General features: G+C 39.8%; 1 protein-coding gene across 2 annotated transcripts in view; it reads left to right on the top strand.

The window, feature by feature from the left end:
* The first annotated feature begins 753 nt into the window (after positions 1-753).
* Positions 754-19,487, top strand: part of LOC311246257 (pituitary tumor-transforming gene 1 protein-interacting protein) — a 35,556-nt gene continuing 16,822 nt past the window's right edge. The window contains exons 1-5 of one of the 2 annotated variants that reach the window (XM_084336387.1): positions 754-1,009; positions 1,211-1,257; positions 1,826-1,934; positions 7,703-7,817; positions 19,336-19,404. In XM_084336387.1, the coding sequence (XP_084192513.1) occupies positions 898-1,009; positions 1,211-1,257; positions 1,826-1,934; positions 7,703-7,817; positions 19,336-19,404 (452 nt within the window). In that variant the 5' untranslated portion in view covers positions 754-897. The remainder of the gene's footprint in view (positions 1,010-1,210; positions 1,258-1,825; positions 1,935-7,702; positions 7,818-19,335; positions 19,405-19,487) is intronic. The other variant, XM_084336388.1, reaches the window with a different exon arrangement.

The following is a 19,487-nucleotide window of genomic DNA, read 5'->3' as shown; positions in this document are numbered from 1 at the left end:
AGGTTCAAAATTTAATGGCAGCCTGAAACAAACATGTTTCGGAAATATGTATTCCTTCTTCAGTGTTATAGCTTGCAAGCTTATAATGGCAAGCTATAACACTGAAGAAGGAATACATATTTCCGAAACATGTTTGTTTCAGGCTGCCATTAAATTTTGAACCTGAGAGTGCTGGTCTGGCTTCACTGCTTCTTTTATATAACACTCTGGTTGGATGCCAAACTTATTTTTGTTGTACTGTACTTGTGCTGTATAATGATGACAATACATTTGAATCGAATCGAGTCTTCTCACACTACTCACAATTGTTTTTTTTTCTCCAAGTAATCATTTCATCAAACCACACTCATCATTATTCTCAGACAATTATTTAATAATAGTAGCAGTGATCTTTAGCAGAGATTTACATATTGAAGACCAAGACTGAAATAAAACTTACATACTGTGTTAAGCTACTCGGATCATGCTCAGTTCCCCCACTTCATTTTAGTTGCAAATGTTATCTCATATGCAAACTTCAACTATTTAATATAAACAGCATTTAGCTAGCCAGATAATTAGATTACTTCCTTTGCCAAATGTTATACATAATAGGGGGATGCTGTGAACCTGGCAACCAGGGCAATGGGTGTATACGTTTTATAATAAGAGATAAACCGGGCGAGCGGTTTCCCTGCCATTCCACGGTGAAATAAAAACTCCCCCCGCTCGGTTTGCGAAGAACTAATTAACGGTGTTACCCCGGAAGTTATGCTAGAGAACGAAAGTAACAACAGAGAGACGATAACTAATCAGTAATGCTAGATAGTTGCAGACGTGTACACTAACGTTTACTTATATTTAGTACAAGACAGGCTTATTGTACCAACTATTAACGTTGTTTTATGTCTTTTGACAATGGATAACGTTGAAACAGGAAGACCAAAAATGATATTTTTGGTGTTTATCGTCGTATGTGGCTTCATGATTATCCCGACTGACTGTCAAAACTCATCTTTGCCGACGACGCGTAAGAATCATGTTCAAAATAAGTACACGAACAGAACTTTACGACTTAGCGTTAGCAGCTATTTAAACGGGATAGGAGGTGCAACCGAGTAGCTTGAGGTTAGCGCTAAAGCTAGCTAACGTTAATGTAGCAGGTAAAGTGTGTGTATTGTAAAGTGCGTCACAACATGCCACTAACATGTCTGATCGCCTCTCCTTTCAGCCTGCACCGGTCGTACAGAGTGCGGTGTGTGTGTCCAGAGCCCCGAGGTGAGATTTAAATACACATTTAGGGCTCAATTTTAACAATCTTGACATATTTTTGACGTTGATATACTAAACTCATACATACTGAACTAAGCAGGCAGATGTACAGTAAATGACCCAAGTATGGCTTTGTCAATATTCCAATGTACAGTTTTGCTTGTACAGTGTCCCCTATCCAACCCACCCAACCAACTCCAATGTACAGTCCCCCCCCCCCACTAGACTAGACTTGTCATAAAGACCTCTTCTTCTTGATGTTTGTGTGTGTTTTTATGACTAGTGTAACTATCTAAACACGTCTATCTGCTCGAGAGTTTAGTATGTTCAGTTGAAGAGTTTTGACTGCATAATGGACCCCAGTGGCTTATGATGAATTGAAAATGGGGGACCCTGATGTAAACAAGACGAATGTTTTTCTCTGGTCTGCATCCCCTTAACAATTGTGTGTATTGAGCTGTACTGTATTGTACCCATTCTGCAATCTGTTAATACAATTTTCAATCAATCAATCAATCAATGGTTATCCGTCATAACAAGAGGTCTGATTTTGTGTTTGTGCACCCCCCTGCAGTGTCTTTGGTGTTTTACCAACAACACATGCACAGACTATCCCATGAGCTATATACTGCCTCCAACATCAATATGCAAGCTGTCAGAGGCACGCTGGGGAGTGTGTTGGGGTAAGTTGTGAAACATGATGAATCAAAACACGCCTGTGTGTTATCTTCACAGCCACACGTTTTCTTCCCACACAGATTCAGTACATTTGACTGATTTGTACTTCCCAGAAGGATTCAGTAAATGTTACTGATTGTACTGTCCAGAAGGATTCAGTAAATTATACTGATTTGTACTGTCCAGAAGGATTCAGTAAATGTTACTGATTGTACTGTCCAGAAGGATTCAGTAAATTATACTGATTTGTACTGTCCAGAAGGGTTCAGTAAATTATACTGATTTGTACTGTCCAGAAGGATTCAGTAAATGTACTGATTTGTACTGTCCAGAAGGATTCAGTAAATTATACTGATTTGCACTGTCCAGAATGATTCAGGAAATTATACTGATTTGTACTGTCTGGAAGGATTCAGTCAATTATACTGATTTGTACTGTCCAGAAGGATTCAGTAAATTCTACTGATTTGTACTGTCCAGAAGGATTCAGTAAATTCTACTGATTTGTACTGTCCAGAAGGATTTAGTAAATGTACTGATTTGTACTGTGCAGAAGGATTCAGTAAATGTACTGATTTGTACTGTCCAGAAGGATTCAGTAAATTCTACTGATTTGCACTGTCCAGAATGATTCAGTAAATTATACTGATTTGTACTGTCCAGAAGGATTCAGTAAATTCTACTGATTTGCACTGTCCAGAATGATTCAGTAAATTATACTGATTTGTACTGTCTGGAAGGATTCAGTCAATTCTATTGATTTGTACTGCCCAGACAGATCAGGTGATTTTTCTCATTCTCAGGTGAAAAGAAGTGTTTGACATTGACTCCTAATGTGGCAACATGCACACAATGTGGCAAACCGTGGACTGTGCTGGGTACGCTGCTCTAAAATACTACCGGTAAATCGGTCCAGATGGGCACGACATTTCTTGACAGATGGCACGCTCTCCTTCTGTGGGGATTTCTTCTTCTTCTGTAGGGATGTGTGGTTTTTACCATCACTTATCATGTTCAAGAATACCCTAAATAATATTTTGTCGGATATATCATAAAGGTTCATATAAATGGGTGATGGTATCATAAAGGTTCATATAATTGAGCGATGGTATCATAAAGGTTCATTTAAATGAGCGATGGTATATCATAAAGGTTCATTTAAATGAGCAATGGTATATCATAAAGGTTAATTTAGATGAGCGATGGTATCATAAAGGTTCATATAAATGAGCGATGGTATCATAAAGGTTAATTTAAATGAGCGATGGTATCATAAAGGTTCATATAAATGAGCGATGGTATCAAAGGTTCATATAAATCAGCGATTGTATCATAAAGGTTCATTTAAATGAGTGATGGTAATGGTATATCATAAAGGTTAATTTAAATGAGTGATGGTATCATAAAGGTTAATTTCAATGAGCGATGGTATCATAAAGGTTCATTTCAATGAGCGATGGTATCATAAAGGTTAATTTAAATGAGCGATGGTATATCATAAAGGTTCATTTAAATGAGCGATGGTATCATAAAGGTCCATATAAATGAGCGATGGTATCATAAAGGTTCATTTCAATGAGCGATGGTATCATAAAGGTTAATTTAAATGAGCGATGGTATATCATAAAGGTTCATATAAATGGGTTAAACCAAGTTGTATGCAGTGATGAACAGTCTTTCCCAGCAAAACACCCAAGTTACTTAGTGTTACACAGGTCGAGCTGCGCACGCTTAGCTTGCTAATGTTAGATAGCAGTGTTCATAAGAAGATGCCAACACAGATGTTGTTTCAACAAATGTATTCACAAGATGGATTACCATTCAAACGTTATTGAAGACTCCTGTGACTAGTAAGTACGTACTACGTAAGTCTAACTTTAAAAAAGTATTAAATTCATAATTCTCAATTTAAGGCCTCTCAAAAGTCTTCATTTGCACAGGTAGTACATTTGTGAGGGGGCAGCTCGCCTGTCGGGAGATTAAATAATATTAAATACATGAAATGTTTTTGTATTCACGTCGTTGTTTTTTTGCGGAGCTACCGGGAGCTTGTATGGAACGTGCAAGGAATTAAATTGGTGCCTAAAAAAAAGAAAAATTTGCTAGCATGGTCATGAAATTGGTATAAAATCTTGCTCTAAGTGGTATTAAAAAGCAGATCACCAGCTTTCACTCATGCATTCAGCACACACATTTATTTAATTAAATTGCAAATCCTTTTTTGCGGTTATATAATTGCACAGGCTGACATTGCGATTGCAATTTCGATTAGATTAATTGTGTGGCGCTACTATAATTGCAATACAGTTTTGGTGAGTCGCAAGCAAAAGTAAACATCACTGTTACTGGGGCCTGCCGTTAAGACGCATGGCGAGCTGAGGAGCAGACAGAAAAGGGCGTATCAAAGAAAGAATTAAACATCTAATATGTTTATTGTCTTTCTGAGTTAATATGGAAATATCTCTTATTGACATTTCTGTAAAGCAAGCTTATAAAATGCTGCATTGTTTGTAAAAGTCCAGTCATCTTTGGAAGCAAGAAGGGTTCATTCTGTCTGATGGGATGATGTGGTTTTGTGCTGTTAAAACATGTTTTATTGCCATTTCTAGCTTGTAGACTTCCTTTCATTCATTCAATGTTTATTTAAAGTAAGTGGTATTTTTCTATAAGAGAAAGTGTTAAATAGCTCTGAATTATCACATGAGCATACACACAAAAAGCACCTTAAGTGACTTGCACACCACACAAGCACACGTATTACATGCACACACAACATATACCTTGTATTGTATAGATAGAATATACATTGTGTATTGTGTTTAGTCTATAGTTTATCATTTTCTTTATAGCTTATTTAGTTTATAGTTATATTTTGTATAGATGGAATATATGTTGTGTATTATGTTTACAAATCTACTCTGGTTGAGGAGCCGGTAAAAACAAGCATCATGTTTTTCTGAATGTATGTACATTTTAAAAAGCTGTGACAATAAAATAATCTGAATCTACATTCTGACAGACATCACTGATATAGAGTGTTTGATCAGTAACATGGGTCTCTCAGTCCCTCCATTCTGCAGTAAACAGAAAATAAATGTTCTGGTATCCTGTTTCCACTTTATCCAATCAGGAGAGAGAACCCTAGATAATTTTTCTTATTTAAAGGGATCTTGCCAAGCCACATTGGCTGGCACTTTATTTTACTTGTTTCAAGCACATATGTATTTTTATTTCTGTCAGACCATTATTGGATAAAGTGGGAACGGGATACCAGAAAATGTATTTTCTGTTCACTGCAGAGCGGAGGTATTGGGAGACCCATGTTACTGACCAGTGACCACACACTCTGTATCAGTGATGACTGTCGGAATGTAGAGCTATTATTTTTTACCATGAAGACTACTTATTTTAACAAAATAAATACCACTTACAGCACCTTTTTTAATCTCAAAAGATCATTGAGACCAGGCTCTCATTTACAGTGATGTCGAGGGGAACCATACATAATACAAAAACAATATAAAAACAGAAAAAGTCAATCAAAACAATTACAGACTGAGGTGAAATGGTTGGCCATTATACATTTAAACTGACCAATGGATACTAAAGTATTGAGTTGTAAGGTGCTTTGTTCACGTTTCAAGTTTGCTTTTATTTGTCACATACAGTAAAGTGCATGTACATTACAGTGAAATGCTTGGTTCTGTATGAGCCCCCTGAGAACATGCTTCATACAGTAAAATAGTACAAAAAGTTTGCAAAACATTCCACGTCGGGAGGCACAGAAGCTAAAAGCTGATTTTCCTAATTCAGTGCAAACTCTAGGAACCTTATGTGTATAATATTTTGAATTTATTTGAAGGATAAACCCCTTGAGATATGCTATCTCGTTTTCGAGGGGGTCCCACAGTCCACACTGATTCCTCCCAAGAGGATCGTCAATATATATATATATATGTTCCCATATAAATGTACATACATTTATTTGATCTGTAAACATGTAAACCCTAACACAGTAAATCAGTAACAAGTGCAAGTAGTCTGTAGATGAGTAAACAAAGTTATCTTAAATAACCGGTAAGAAGTGAGAGATCTGAGTGAACTAGGCAGTTTGTTCCAATCAGCTGGGGCTTTATATTTAAAGGCAAGTCGACCAATAACTTTGGTGGTTCGAGTTATGATAAAGAAAGGATGATCCATGTGTCTTAAATTATAAGTTGAACTATATGGAATTAGGAACTGCTTTAGATAGGGGGGATAATTAAAGTAAATGCATTTGTAAACAAAAAGCAACCAATGAAAATGTCTTCTGAATTGAGGAGAATAAGCCAATCACCAGAGCGAGTATGATGAGGTCCAGAGTTCCAGTCCAGTAATGAAGTGATGCAGGGTGGAAGATCACCAATAATGGCTTCATACAGACACGGAAACAGTCTTCCACCCACTACTGCGACCTGCACAACAACCCCCCCCCCCCCCCCCCAAACTCTCTGCCGGCACTCCGCTGAAATTAAACTGAAGTGTGCTCGAAAGTATAGCCGGGTGAAAACAAGGAAGCAGAGAGGAGCGCTCTGCCCTGCGTCTGATTGCTGCCAGATGGCCCCCATTGGCTGCCAATTAGAGAGTGGCTCCCCACTGGCAGGGGTTTCTGGGGCCTCTGATCATCACGGCTCTGTGGGCCACAGATGACAGCAGCGGGGGGTCTGATCCCGCCCTCGCTCCAAGCCAACGCAGACGGGTTCAGTGACTTCAGTCACGTAAATAAAACACCACTCCGGTCTGCTTCTGTTGGAGCCGTTTCAGGTTTAGATTCTGGGGTGTTTCTCTTGGCAGCCGTGAAGCCTGATGCAGTCTTTGCCTCGTCGGTTTATGTTTCAGTTGGAAGTGGATTCTGTTTACTCTCATTATGCAGTGGACTTGTAGTTTGGTTCAAGTGCCAGCAGGTGGCACCATTGCCAAACGATTTTGTATCCTGATGTGTGTGTGTATAAAAACATTCATGTGACTTCCCAAGTCTAGACATGTTGTGCCAAAGTCAATATGACCTATTGAAGCCACCAGGTCTGACCTATTGAAGCCATCAAGTTCAGCCTATTGAAACCACCAGGTCTGGCGGCCTATTGAAACCACCAGGTCTGACCTATTGAAGCCACCAGGTCTGACCTATTGAAGCCATCAAGTTCAGCCTATTGAAGCCACCAGGTCTGACCTATTGAAGCCACCAGGTCTGACCTATTGAAACCACCAGGTCTGACCTATTGAAACCACCAGGTCTGACCTATTGAAACCACCAGGTCTGACCTATTGAAACCATCAGGTCTGACCTATTGAAGCCATCAAGTTCAGCCTATTGAAACCACCAGGTCTGACCTATTGAAGCCACCAGGTCTGACCTATTGAAACCACCAGGTCTGACCTATTGAAGCCACCAGGTCTGACCTATTGAAACCACCAGGTCTGACCTATTGAAACCACCAGGTCTGACCTATTGAAGCCACCAGGTCTGCCATCAAGTTCAGCCTATTGAAACCACCAGGTTTGAACAGTTGAAACCACCAGGTTCAGCCTATTGAAACCACCAGGTTCAGCCTATTGAAACCACCAGGTTCAGCCTATTGAAACCACTAGGTTTGACCTTAGGATATCAACCCACGATGTACCGGTAACAAGTGCTGTGAGATGTTTTTCCAGTGACTGATTCTGCCTAATAATGACGATCATACATACACGCTCATAATAAACACGTTACGTTTGTCCTCTTTGTCCGTTCCAGTGAACTTCGAAGCGCTGCTCATCGCCATGGCAGTGGTGGGTGGGACCATCCTCATCAGCATCACCGTCTGCTGCTGCTACTGCTGCTGCTGCTGCTGCAAGAGCAGTCAATCAGGGTAGGCTTTTTTCTTTAACGAGGTGGAAGAAGTTTCCACCGCTGTAATACAGTTGCTATAATGCAAGCCTCGCCGCTTTAGCCTATTCATTTCGGAACCCTTGTCCACGGAGTCGTGGCCTTGTTATTATACATGTTCAAATATATAGCTATCCCAGTGATGTGTTTTAATAATGAAAATCAAGTCGTGTTGGCTGCTTGCTGGCCTGCCACAGATTCATAGTCCTGTGAGGTGCAGTATGGGTAACGTGGATCTCCCTGTCTCTCCTGCTCTGCAGCAAACACAAAATACATTTCCCGTTCCCACTTTATCCAATCAGGGGAGAGAACCCTAGATATTTGAACTTATTTCAAGGGATCTTGCCAAGCCAAATTTGCTGCCACTGGCAGGTTATTTTACTTGTTTCAAGCACATATTCGTTTTTATTTCTTATTTTTGTCAGACCATCATTGGATAAAGTGGGAATAGGATACCAGAAAATTTATTTTCTGTTCACTGCAGAGCAGGAGGGACTGGGAGACCCATGTTACTGACCAGACACTCTGTATCAGTGATTGCTGTCGGAATGTACAGCTATTATTTTAACATGTAGACCACTTATTTCAACAAAATAAATACCATTTACAGCACCTTTTAATCTCGAAAGATAATTTACAATGATGTAGAGGGGAACCATACATAATACAAAAACAATATTAAAGAAAAAAACAAGACCGAGGTGAAATACATTTAAACTGACCAATGGACACTAAAGTATTGAGTTTTAAGGTGCTTTGCGAAACATTCCACGTGCCGGGGGGGCGCAGAAGCTAAAAGCAGATTTTCCTAATTCAGTGCAAACTCTGGGGACCTCAAGCGTATTCCAAGAATGAAGAAAGATAACCTTCTTACCGTGTTTTTACATGTCAATCATCGGACATCTGTCCAAACTGGACATGGGAGACGGAAAGTCCAATACAAATTCTACACAAACCCTCTCTCTCTCACACGCACATGTACACACACACACACACACTCGCGCAACCTATTTGAAATTAACTTGATCCTGTAGCTACACACACACACACAGACACACACACCATTGTAAATGAGCTTGACCCTGCAGCTACATCTCTGTTTCTCATTTGCCTCCAGGTAATGTTTTCTCACCTTTTCACGAGTGCAATTATGGAACTGCCACTGCATGTATTAGGGGAGCTGCAACCTCCGTCTTAATATAAGCCAATTAATGAGGATGACACTTCTCACGTTAGAGCAAGAGTTTCCACATTCACAGCTCGGGCTACACCCTTCAGAGACATTCCTGGGCTCAGATTCAGGCTGCGTCTGAGAGAACGCAAAGTTTTAATCCTGTTTGGTGAAACTGGAGTTCAATATCAGTAGAATAATAATAAATAACACTCTTGCTTACTGTCTTTTTACTATTATGTACCCTGGTCCCTAATACTATGCTACTATACTTATACTACTACTCATCTAGCTAATATGTCTATACTACTATGCACGTGTAACACTCAAGCTCGATATTATTCGATGAACAACGCCACTGACCCTTAGCTGCCAGAGGTGTATGCCTCCTGTTGACTTGTTGTTCACAATCTGTAAGTCGCTTTGGATAAAAGCGTCAGCTAAATTACTAAATTGTAATATTTATTTATTTATGTAACCAATCTATTGTTGCATCAATGAGAATATCTAGGCAAGTGTGGCATTTGATCAACTAGTGCAGTGCCCGTTCAAAACGTACCCGCTTGGAACACCCGCTTAGAGCGCCCGCTCCCCCCTGGGGGGGCGCTGCTTGCGGCTTTCTCGAGAACTGCTCATCCAACCAACTTCACACTCAACCCTGCACTCCATCGGGTCCTCAGCAATGCACCTCCCAAGTGTGAAGTTGATCGGATGAACGGTTCTCCGAGAAAATCGAAGGACAGACACGGCCGGGACGCATAAAGATTTTCCCTAACGCACTTTCAGTTCCGCGTTCCGGTTCTGCGATCTGATTGGCCACTGACGTTTCTCTCAGCGCCAATCGCATTACGCCTAGTTCTGCCTCTAACAGCCTGCTAGCTAGCTAGCGCCTAGTTCTATCATTAAGTTTGGCGACTTTTTTTTTTTCTTTTTTTTTAAACAAACATATAAACAAACATGACAACACACGATAAGATATACAAGCATTAATTACAGTGCATATCCAATGAAATTACCATTTAGTCAAATGTCTTATACAGGATATACCCCTAATACCTGTTATCTAAAAACCTACACACATATGCTCTAGCTCGTACCCCCCCCTCCCGGACCCCCCATTGGATAATCCAACCATCATAACTTGTTCCTAACCAGACATTACCATTATATGCTAGCTTTTATTCTCTCCACCACTTCTAACCACATAGTCATTTTGGATTCATTGAGACCCAAAATTCTTGCTGTAGATATTTCTTGATGAATCACATCGAGATATGTAAGAGTCCAGACCTTCCGGCACATTTTTTCCGGTTGAAACCATCGTGATGCTATCAGCTTTTTAGCCACTGTGATACCGGATAAAACCAATCTCTTTAGCTGTGGAGGTACTGCATGTTCAAAGACATCATTCAGCAGTAATACAGAGGGGTGTACAGGTATATCCAGATCCAAGAGATTTGATAATTGCTGGGTCACTTCTTTCCAAAATATCTTAACTGGTGGGCAGTCCCAGTACATGTGCATAAATGTCCCTTCGTCCCCATTTGTACATAGGGAGCATTTGGAGTCTTGTTTAAGACCCATTTTGTTCAGTCTTATAGGAGTTAAGTATGTCCTGTGAATATAGTTAAGATTGATTTGTTGATGGTCCGGGTTCCTTGATGCAAGTCGTACATTTACCCAGGCCTCTTGCCAGTCAAAGTCTGTCTCCAGGTCTGGTATATCCCTCCTCCAGACTGAGTCTAGATGGAGGGTTTCATACAAGGCCGTTTGGAATCAGGGCTGGTGGTCTATCGCCCTGCTCTAAACCAAACTCTAACCTTAACCAACTTCGAAAGAGTCGCCAAGCTTAACCAGTGATAGAACTAGGCATAACGCGATTGGCGCTGAGAGAAACGTCAGTGGCCAATCAGATCGCGGAACCCGAACGCGGAACTGTAAGTGTGTTAGGGAAAATCTTTACGCGGCCGGGACCCGTTGCTCGGACGTGACGTCGTTTCACTGGTTACGTGGTTGACGCTTGTTTACTTTTGCTGGATCATTGTGGCAGACGTTACACACTGAGAGAAAACGGTGTTTTTTTCAATGTATATTTGGTTTATAAACTGATATAAAGAGACGCTTTAAGAGGGTAATACCATTATCATCACGGGATGATATAGACGTGGTGAACCAGCGGTTTCACAGGCACAGGCCGCGTTAGCAGAGCAGAATGTTTTGAATTCCGATCCAGGACACAAAGATAACGGAGCAGCACAGGAGACACAGAGGCAGAGCGCGATGGAGGTTTTGACAGTAATGAAACGTTTAAAATGTGTGAGGTTATTAGCAGTTGTCATGACAGCACGTCGCATGACAACCAGAAGAGGGGCGGGCTATCGTTGCTATGACGAAGATCCTATAAAGCGGACAGTGGTTCCGGGTGTAAGCCAGACCAAGAGCGGCTAAGGGCAGACTACAATCTGACTAGGACTGAGAGACTCTCTCCTCTCATCACGGAGAGGCGGGGGGGGGGGGGGGAGGAATGCCACATCATTATTAGCTTCGGCTACCACGAGGATGGTCTTGGCTAACGACCAGGCCTGACCACCATTGGACTGAATAGCAGAAGGACGATACAATTTGATAACATCTGATTATGAGGTTCTGTTTATTGAATAAACAACGCTCTTCCAAGAAAGGTATTACGCTGTGTCGAATTCTTACGAAGGTGGAGAATTATTATGGTTTGCGGATCGCACTAACGGGGAGAGATAAGGATTGTATCAGCCAGTATATGAGACGTCAGGACCATTAAAAGTACACAACGCAGAGGAGTGGATGGAGAGAGGATAACACAAGAAGACGTGATACTGGCCAGATTGATCAGAATCTAACAACACGTTAGATTACATTAGATTAGATTAAAATGTAGTGTCATCATGCAGCACAAGTACAGTACAATGAAAATTAGGGATGCACGATAATTATCGGGCCGATATTTATTGGGCCGATATCAGCAATTATGACGTCATCCCGATAAACCCGATAACGTTATTGATAGCTCCGATAATATAATATATTTTTTGGTAAAAAAAAATGCGGTGTGGGTGAATTGGGATGAAGGGCGTTTGTTTTTACTGTAGGCTCCTCCCGTTTTGCCAGTACTGTGGTACGACTGATAGCGTGTGGTTTAGGAAGAGGGCTCCCTTTCTTGGCTGTGACGTAGCCACGTAAGTTTCTGAAGCAGCGCGGATGTAAACAAAGATGGCGTCAGTAGTGGGAATAGTTTCAGAGGAAAAAAGTTCGCTTGCTATTTGTAACAAATGCAATGCAGAAGTTCCACGAGGAGGGAAAAGGGCAACAACTTATAATACAGCCAACCTAACAAGTCACCTGCAACATCACCACCGCTACGATGGTGTGTTAACGCGCGAGCAGCTAAAGCTGCTGTGAATCTAGCCCCTTTCATGACTGTGATGCAACCCTTGGTTGAATACGCAGTCACTTATTGCTCCGTAGTATCCAGGTTAATTTGCACCACCAAGCACTGCTTAAAAGCTAGCGGCTTGAGCCCTTGGGTCATTTCTGTCAAACGTCTTTAATTTAGCAAACGCCTCGTCAATAGGTATAAGCGCTGCGGGTTCCTTTGTAGCTGGCTTTGGATTCACAGCAGCTTTAGCTGCTCGCGCGTCATCGTAGGCTTTTAACACACCATCGTAGCGGTGGTGATGTTGCAGGTGACTTGTTAGGTTGGATGTATTATAAGTTATTGACGGATTGTGAATTTTCTGATTCAAATTATATTTATTTGGAAAAATAAATATGGTCCCTTTATCAGTCAAAACTGTTGTCTTGGCTTTGTTTTGTTCATAGTAGTAACGCTCATGTCATGATAAATCTGGTTAGGTAAAAACTACAGGAATATACATTAAAAAAAATGTATAATACAATAAATATCGGTTATCGGTATCGGCCTTGAGGAGCAGAAAGGTATCGGGGTCAAAAAATCAATATCGTGCACCCCTAATGAAAATAAGTTTGGCATCCAACCAGAGTGCACATGTAACAGTAAAGTGCAACAGCAATATACACTGTACAGGTGATTAAACTGGGTACACAATATACAAAGTAGTACTACTGAGTGTAGTGCAGGGGCATTTTTAGTTTTTTTTTTAAAACACAGAAATACGCAATTTTAGAGTAATTAGAGATGAATACTGAAGAACAAGAATCATTAGAGGTTCTCAAAGTGAGGTCCATGTCCATGAGAGGGATCTGGGCAGTCCCCATAGAAAATTCAAAGTTAACGGGACCAAATCATCAGTTTTTTATTTATTTATTTAACCTTTATTTAGCCAGATAAAACATTTATCTGGTCCAAGAGGCCCCAACAGGAGTACAAATATACATATATACACATATATATACATATATATAATATATATACATATACTGTACATACATACACACATATACACCAATAACAAAATAAAAACACAGTTAAGAATCATACACATAAGCAAATAAACAAACAAACAAACATATGCACAGCCTATGTACAAAAGAAATAAACAGTTCATCTCTAGTCTTTACAGTTTTCTTCAATTGCATAAACACTCAAATCAAAAATATTACACAATTATCAAAACCTTACACTCAAGGAGCAAAACATAGGCCCTGATTTGCACCCCTATAAGCACAATGTCAGCCTCACACTTTTTGCAAAACAATACACACAGTGATTTGCAAAACACTAAACACACTTGCATTACATTAGACACAGAATGTCAAATTACCACACATATGAGCCAATTGGTTAAACACAGCCATCAGATGCACAAACACACCATTGCTTAATTGTAGATACACCAATCAGGTTTAAGCACTATAAAAATGCAGCAGGTGAGTTCACCTGTCTTCAACCAAAATGGAAGCAGAGTGAAGTACTGTACACAGAGAACGTGAAAATATACAATACATTCACCAAACACTACACAAGACAACCAATGATGCAGACTGATGAAAATATACATTTTCTCCCATTTTCCCAAATCAGTCAACATGTCAACATGGAGAATCACAACAAAAAATTCTCTTGCCAGATCCAGCTAGGCAAAGAGATAATGTCTAGTATTTTCTGTACTCTATTTAATTTTGTTTTTGTTTTACTGTAATTGTAACCTGTACTGGATACAGTATTTTATGTTTGTCTGATATTTGCTGAGCTTACAGTGTTATGCACATAGTAGCATGAAAACTGGGACATGTTTTGTTGTGATTCTCTATGTTGAAATGTTGACTGATTTGGTTATATGGAGAGAAAATTTATATTTTCATCAGTCTGCATCATTGATTTGGGTATATGGAGAGAAAATATAAAAATTTTCATCAGTCTGCATCATTGATTTGGGTATATGTAGATAAATTAATTATATTTTCATCAGTCTACAGCATTGGTCTTGTGTAGTGTTTGGTGAATTGATTGTATATTTGCATATTCTCTGCGTACTTCACTTACAGTACTCTAATCACTGAGAAGTAGAATTGCTAAATGTGTTTTAGGTTAAGCACAGCAGTGTGTGTAACTGGTTCAAACAGAATTAAGTCATATGAAACGTGTGTTTCATATGGTAACAAAATGTAGTTTTTATAAATTAGTGTATGGTTTCACAAGTGTTTAATTTAGCAAAGGATCTGAGGTGTTCTGATAATTGTGTGTGTGGTTGTGCTAATTGTGTGTTTTGAAACACCGGGCCCCGTTTTAAAAATCATGCTTAAGCAATCGAAAAAAAACTGTATTGTGCGTTTCATTATATACATAATGTTTCAGTCTTCTCATAAAAAAATATTAGATTGTTGGGTCTTTTTCTGCCTTTGGTCCGCTTTGCATTCACATCTCAAATGAACCGCAGCAGGGTTCACTTGCAAGAGTGAATGAGCTTTCACACCACCCCAAACCAACCGGACTATCAGAGGAAATGAACCAGGGTTCGATTAAAGCTTATTATAGTTTATCACAGTATCATGAGCATGTGGACACTGGACATGGGTATGGATGGCTCCAGGTGCTGCTGCGTTAAAGTGCATATCTTCAATACCTATCTGTACTATTTAAAAGCACAGTGCAGGACACACTCGAAGGTTATCGCACCTCAGAGATGGCAGTGGACATGTATGACAGGACAAAGGCCATATGTAATGGCCTTTGGATTGAGGAACATACTACCAGCCAAAGGAGGAAGCAGAAAAGGATGGACGAGTATGTAGTTGAGTCATCTTGAGCTCAGACCTCAGCTCAGGAGATCAGCTGAGACAGAGACTGTTCTATCCAGTCGTCGACAGAATGCTGCAAGAGCTTGAGACCAGGTTCTCATGAGTTGGATCACAACTTATGAGAGGCATACAGGCATGTTATCCAGCCTCAGACCAGTTTCTTGTTCTGTTCTTGACTTATTGTTATGTTGTCTTCTTGACTTGTTTAAAGAAGACCTGTACGGCCCATGGGGACATTAACGTGTGTTGTCGGGCCCTATAAATAAATTTGATTTGATTTGATTTACTATCCAAAGTGTCTTTTCCCTCCTGGATGATAATAATAATAATAATAATAATAATAATAATAATAATAATAATAATAATAATAATAATAACTAATAATAATAATAATGCATTTGATTTATAAGGCGCCTTTCAGGACACAAAATCGGGTTTTTTTTAGAATCAAATGAAAACTACTTACTAAAAATGGATGTTTAAAAGTACTAAACCAACAAAAAATACCAAACACTAACAAACATTCAGCACAGACAATGGGGATGCTGACATCTTAACACTATGGTCGCCAAAAACGCCTTACCACGTCATTCCCCGACATGCTCATTCTGCCAAAGACGCCGTAGCACGTCTTTGATATCAATATTTCAAAAATATGTGCTCGCAATCATATTTCTCCCCCGGAGACTTGAGATCTACTGTTGATCCCATCTCAACTCTCCAACGGTTCAAGAGCGCCATCTGGTGGCCGATCGGCGGATTGCCCAAACCGGAAACAGGAAACGGAAGCTGGTGCTCATTCCGTCCGATCACTCGCTAATAGTCCCAGGACTCGAGCTAGACACAATGGATAGCAATCCGTTACCAATAACTCGATAAACAACATGATTTGGACGTATACTATTACCGTATACAACCTGGAGATGGATCGCATATTTCTACATCCCATAATAGGAATATTTCTGATCCACGCTCATCGCCCAACGCTACGAGGAAGCTACGCTAAGTTTCAGCGTAATTTTTTAACGTGTTCGATACAAACTGCTCTAATGATCATATCACCCACACTAGATGAATCATCTAACGTTGGCCACGGAATTATAAACGACCCCCCCCCCCCATCCGGTCAACATCGGATGATAAGTAGTAACTTCTAGAAGCGCGTCCATTTGAAATTTTTTATCTCACGCAGATTGCTATCAAACTGTATTTGATCATCAATATAATGCATTTAGGACTATAAATCACGTTCTGGAGAATGCTGCAGAAAACGATAAAAACATACTTTAGACCGTATTTTAGTATGAATATGTGAATGAAAAAGTATAACGTTGCTACACCCTGAACAATAGATACTTGACGTTGAATGGGCCATAGTAATGTCAATTTAGCAATACAATTTAAAAAGTTATAGCCCTGCAAAGAAGGGGAACTTCTCCATAGACAAATAGAGCTGGCGTGGGATGGTTTATTGTGAATATAAGCCTGGCGACCAAAGTGTTTAACAAAAAAAAAATGTAAACACTTTTCTTTTTTTTTCTTTTTTTTAAGCTCCGGTGCTAGGAGAAAAACATCCAGGGCTAAAGCCCCGGAAGCCCAGGCCTAACGACGCCACTGGTGTAGTGCTAATCAGATATATGTACATAGTTGTAGTATATTAATATGTACAGCGATACATGTATAAAGACACTATGGTAGTAGTCATACTGGCCAACAGCGTAACTAGTAGAGAAGGATATGTACAGATATAGATCTAGTATCTACAGATATGTAAAAGGATTATGTGCAGGTGTGGATAGATATACAGTGAGAATAAATATATATATACGGTATATACAGCATTATTGTACATGCTATCATACAGAGCTATGGGTTATATGCAGGTGTATATAGAGGGGTTAAATGCCGGTATACAGACAAATATGTGTATCAGGGCTGTACACTGCGACGAGATTATCGCAAATTGCCCTTTAATTTGGCCCGTGCGAGTGGACAATAATATTTGGGGGCAACCTTGCGAGTAGTGATTTCAACCCTTCATTCGCATTTCACTCCTAAATTAATCCATACAAATTGGATACAAAAAAATAGTAAAACATTAGCCTACAACCAGGGCTGTACAGTGCGACATAATGTCGCGGTGCTATGAACAAATCTGTCGGCAATGAATGAACTTACTGCGATAGCCTGTGTGGGAAAAAAAGATTTGCGTGTGAAGTGAATCTGGGCCACGCTATATACTTGGTAGTTGTAGTCTATCGTGCGATTAAATACCATGTCCCCGTCTGCGTAGAGTCCATACGGCCAACACCAAATCCCATAATTCCTAGCGAACCATCGAATCGAAACTGAATGTTGCATCGCCAAAGAAGAACTTCATTTCAATACGTTTAAGCCGCTAATTTTGCTCTGCAAGAAGAACGGAGCGGATATCAGTCCATCTTATGACAACCACGTCCAATGTGGAGAGATGATAAGAGACTATAGCCGGTGAAATTAAGTCGGATCTGGCAGTGATGATTGACGGGGACACACTTCTAACGTTCAGCCATGCATTAGGTGAGTCACCCACTATTAGGAAGTTTTTCAATACTTAAATACTGTCTACTTAAATTTCCCTCCGGGGATAAATAAAGTATCAACCTATCTATCTAATAATGAGACAATATGCAAATAAGATAATACTAATAATTGTCATGGTTCCCCGTATGAAAGTGGCTTGCAACTTACTGCTGGTAAAATCACTGTTTATTTCTCGTTCTAGTATTACATTCCTCTTCTATAAAGTCCCACCGTAAGAGCTATGGCCTCATACAGGTCCATTAAACCTTTTTGATTAGAGTCTTTCCTTCGAACTAAGTTGAACTGAACATTTCACTGTCAAAAGCGCAAACTTAAACAAGGTTGCGTCGCAACACGGTTTTCAAAATAAAGGTCACATATACAAATACCGTAGTAGGCCTCTCAATTCTTATAAAAAAAAGTCCCGGATATACATTAATTGGCATAGATCTCTATAAACGGCCCAACACATTGATCACTTTAGGCACACCCTGAAACCAGTAACATCACAAATATGAAGCGTGTAATTACCCATACAAATAATAAACCTTTCATGGGGTTATTTACAATAATAATTTAATTTGATTTATAAAGCACTTTTCATTGTGAAACAAAGGTATGCAGAGTTTCTTGTCCTCCTGATTAATGCAATGGTGTGTGTGTGTTGTGGTGATCTCATTCAAGGAGCACTACACAAGCGCACGCGCACACACACACAGTTTGTTGTTTTTGTTCTATTAGTGATTTACACACTTTCTCAGTTGGTTCATTATAAAAGATACAAACCTGAAAACAAACACACTTAAATGTTAAATAAAAGGACCACAGTAATGAGGCAGGAGGAACATATTTTTTTTGCACTATAATGGTAAAATTGTTATTTAAAAATGTTCCCATAAAAAATATTGTGCCCCTAAATTTCTCATTTAGGGGCAAGTGTGCCCCTAGTGAAAAAGCTTAGCGTACAGCCCTGTGTATGTGTGTGTGTATATATATATATATATATATATATATATGTGGTAAACATAAATGTAAATACGCGCTATATATACTTACCGTAATTCCTCTAATAGTAACCGGGTCTCAAATACAAGCCGGGTCTCTATTAATGGCCGGGTGCGCTCTTGAGCTAAGCAATTATAAGCCGGCCTCCTAATACAAGCCGGGTTACTAATATACTGAGCTGCATACTGAGCTAGTTACTTGATTTCACTTTGAAAACGTTGAAATGACCAGTGACCACCTGTAATTGCACTGTTTACTATTTCATACAGTACTTGGTTTCAATAAATGAACCCAGTACATTTTACTGGGTTCAAACTGACACAAAATGTTGATTTATTCATTATGATCCGTTTGAAAATTTGAAATATAGGCCTCCCTCTTATACAGGCCTCCTCCTAATACAAGCCTGGTACCCGCTACAGTTGAAACAAATACAAGCCGGGGTTACTATTAGAGGAATTACGGTATAATACTTTGTTATTCTGACTGTGTGTGTGTCTCTCTCCAGGCCAGATGGGGAGAGGTTCTCCACGTCCAGTCAGCGCCTGGAGGACAGCTCGGAGCGGGTTAGAAAAGGGTAGGTCTTCACATTACCCATAATTCACTGGGGGACGCAAACGCTGCCTCCTCATTAGGGTTCCCACTCGTCCTGGAAAACCT

Source organism: Notolepis coatsorum, assembly GCF_963971535.1.
Source record: "Notolepis coatsorum genome assembly, chromosome: 19".
Lineage (NCBI taxonomy): Eukaryota > Metazoa > Chordata > Actinopteri > Aulopiformes > Paralepididae > Notolepis > Notolepis coatsorum.
Note: the sequence above shows the minus strand (reverse complement) of the source record. Positions and strands in the feature narration are given on the sequence as shown.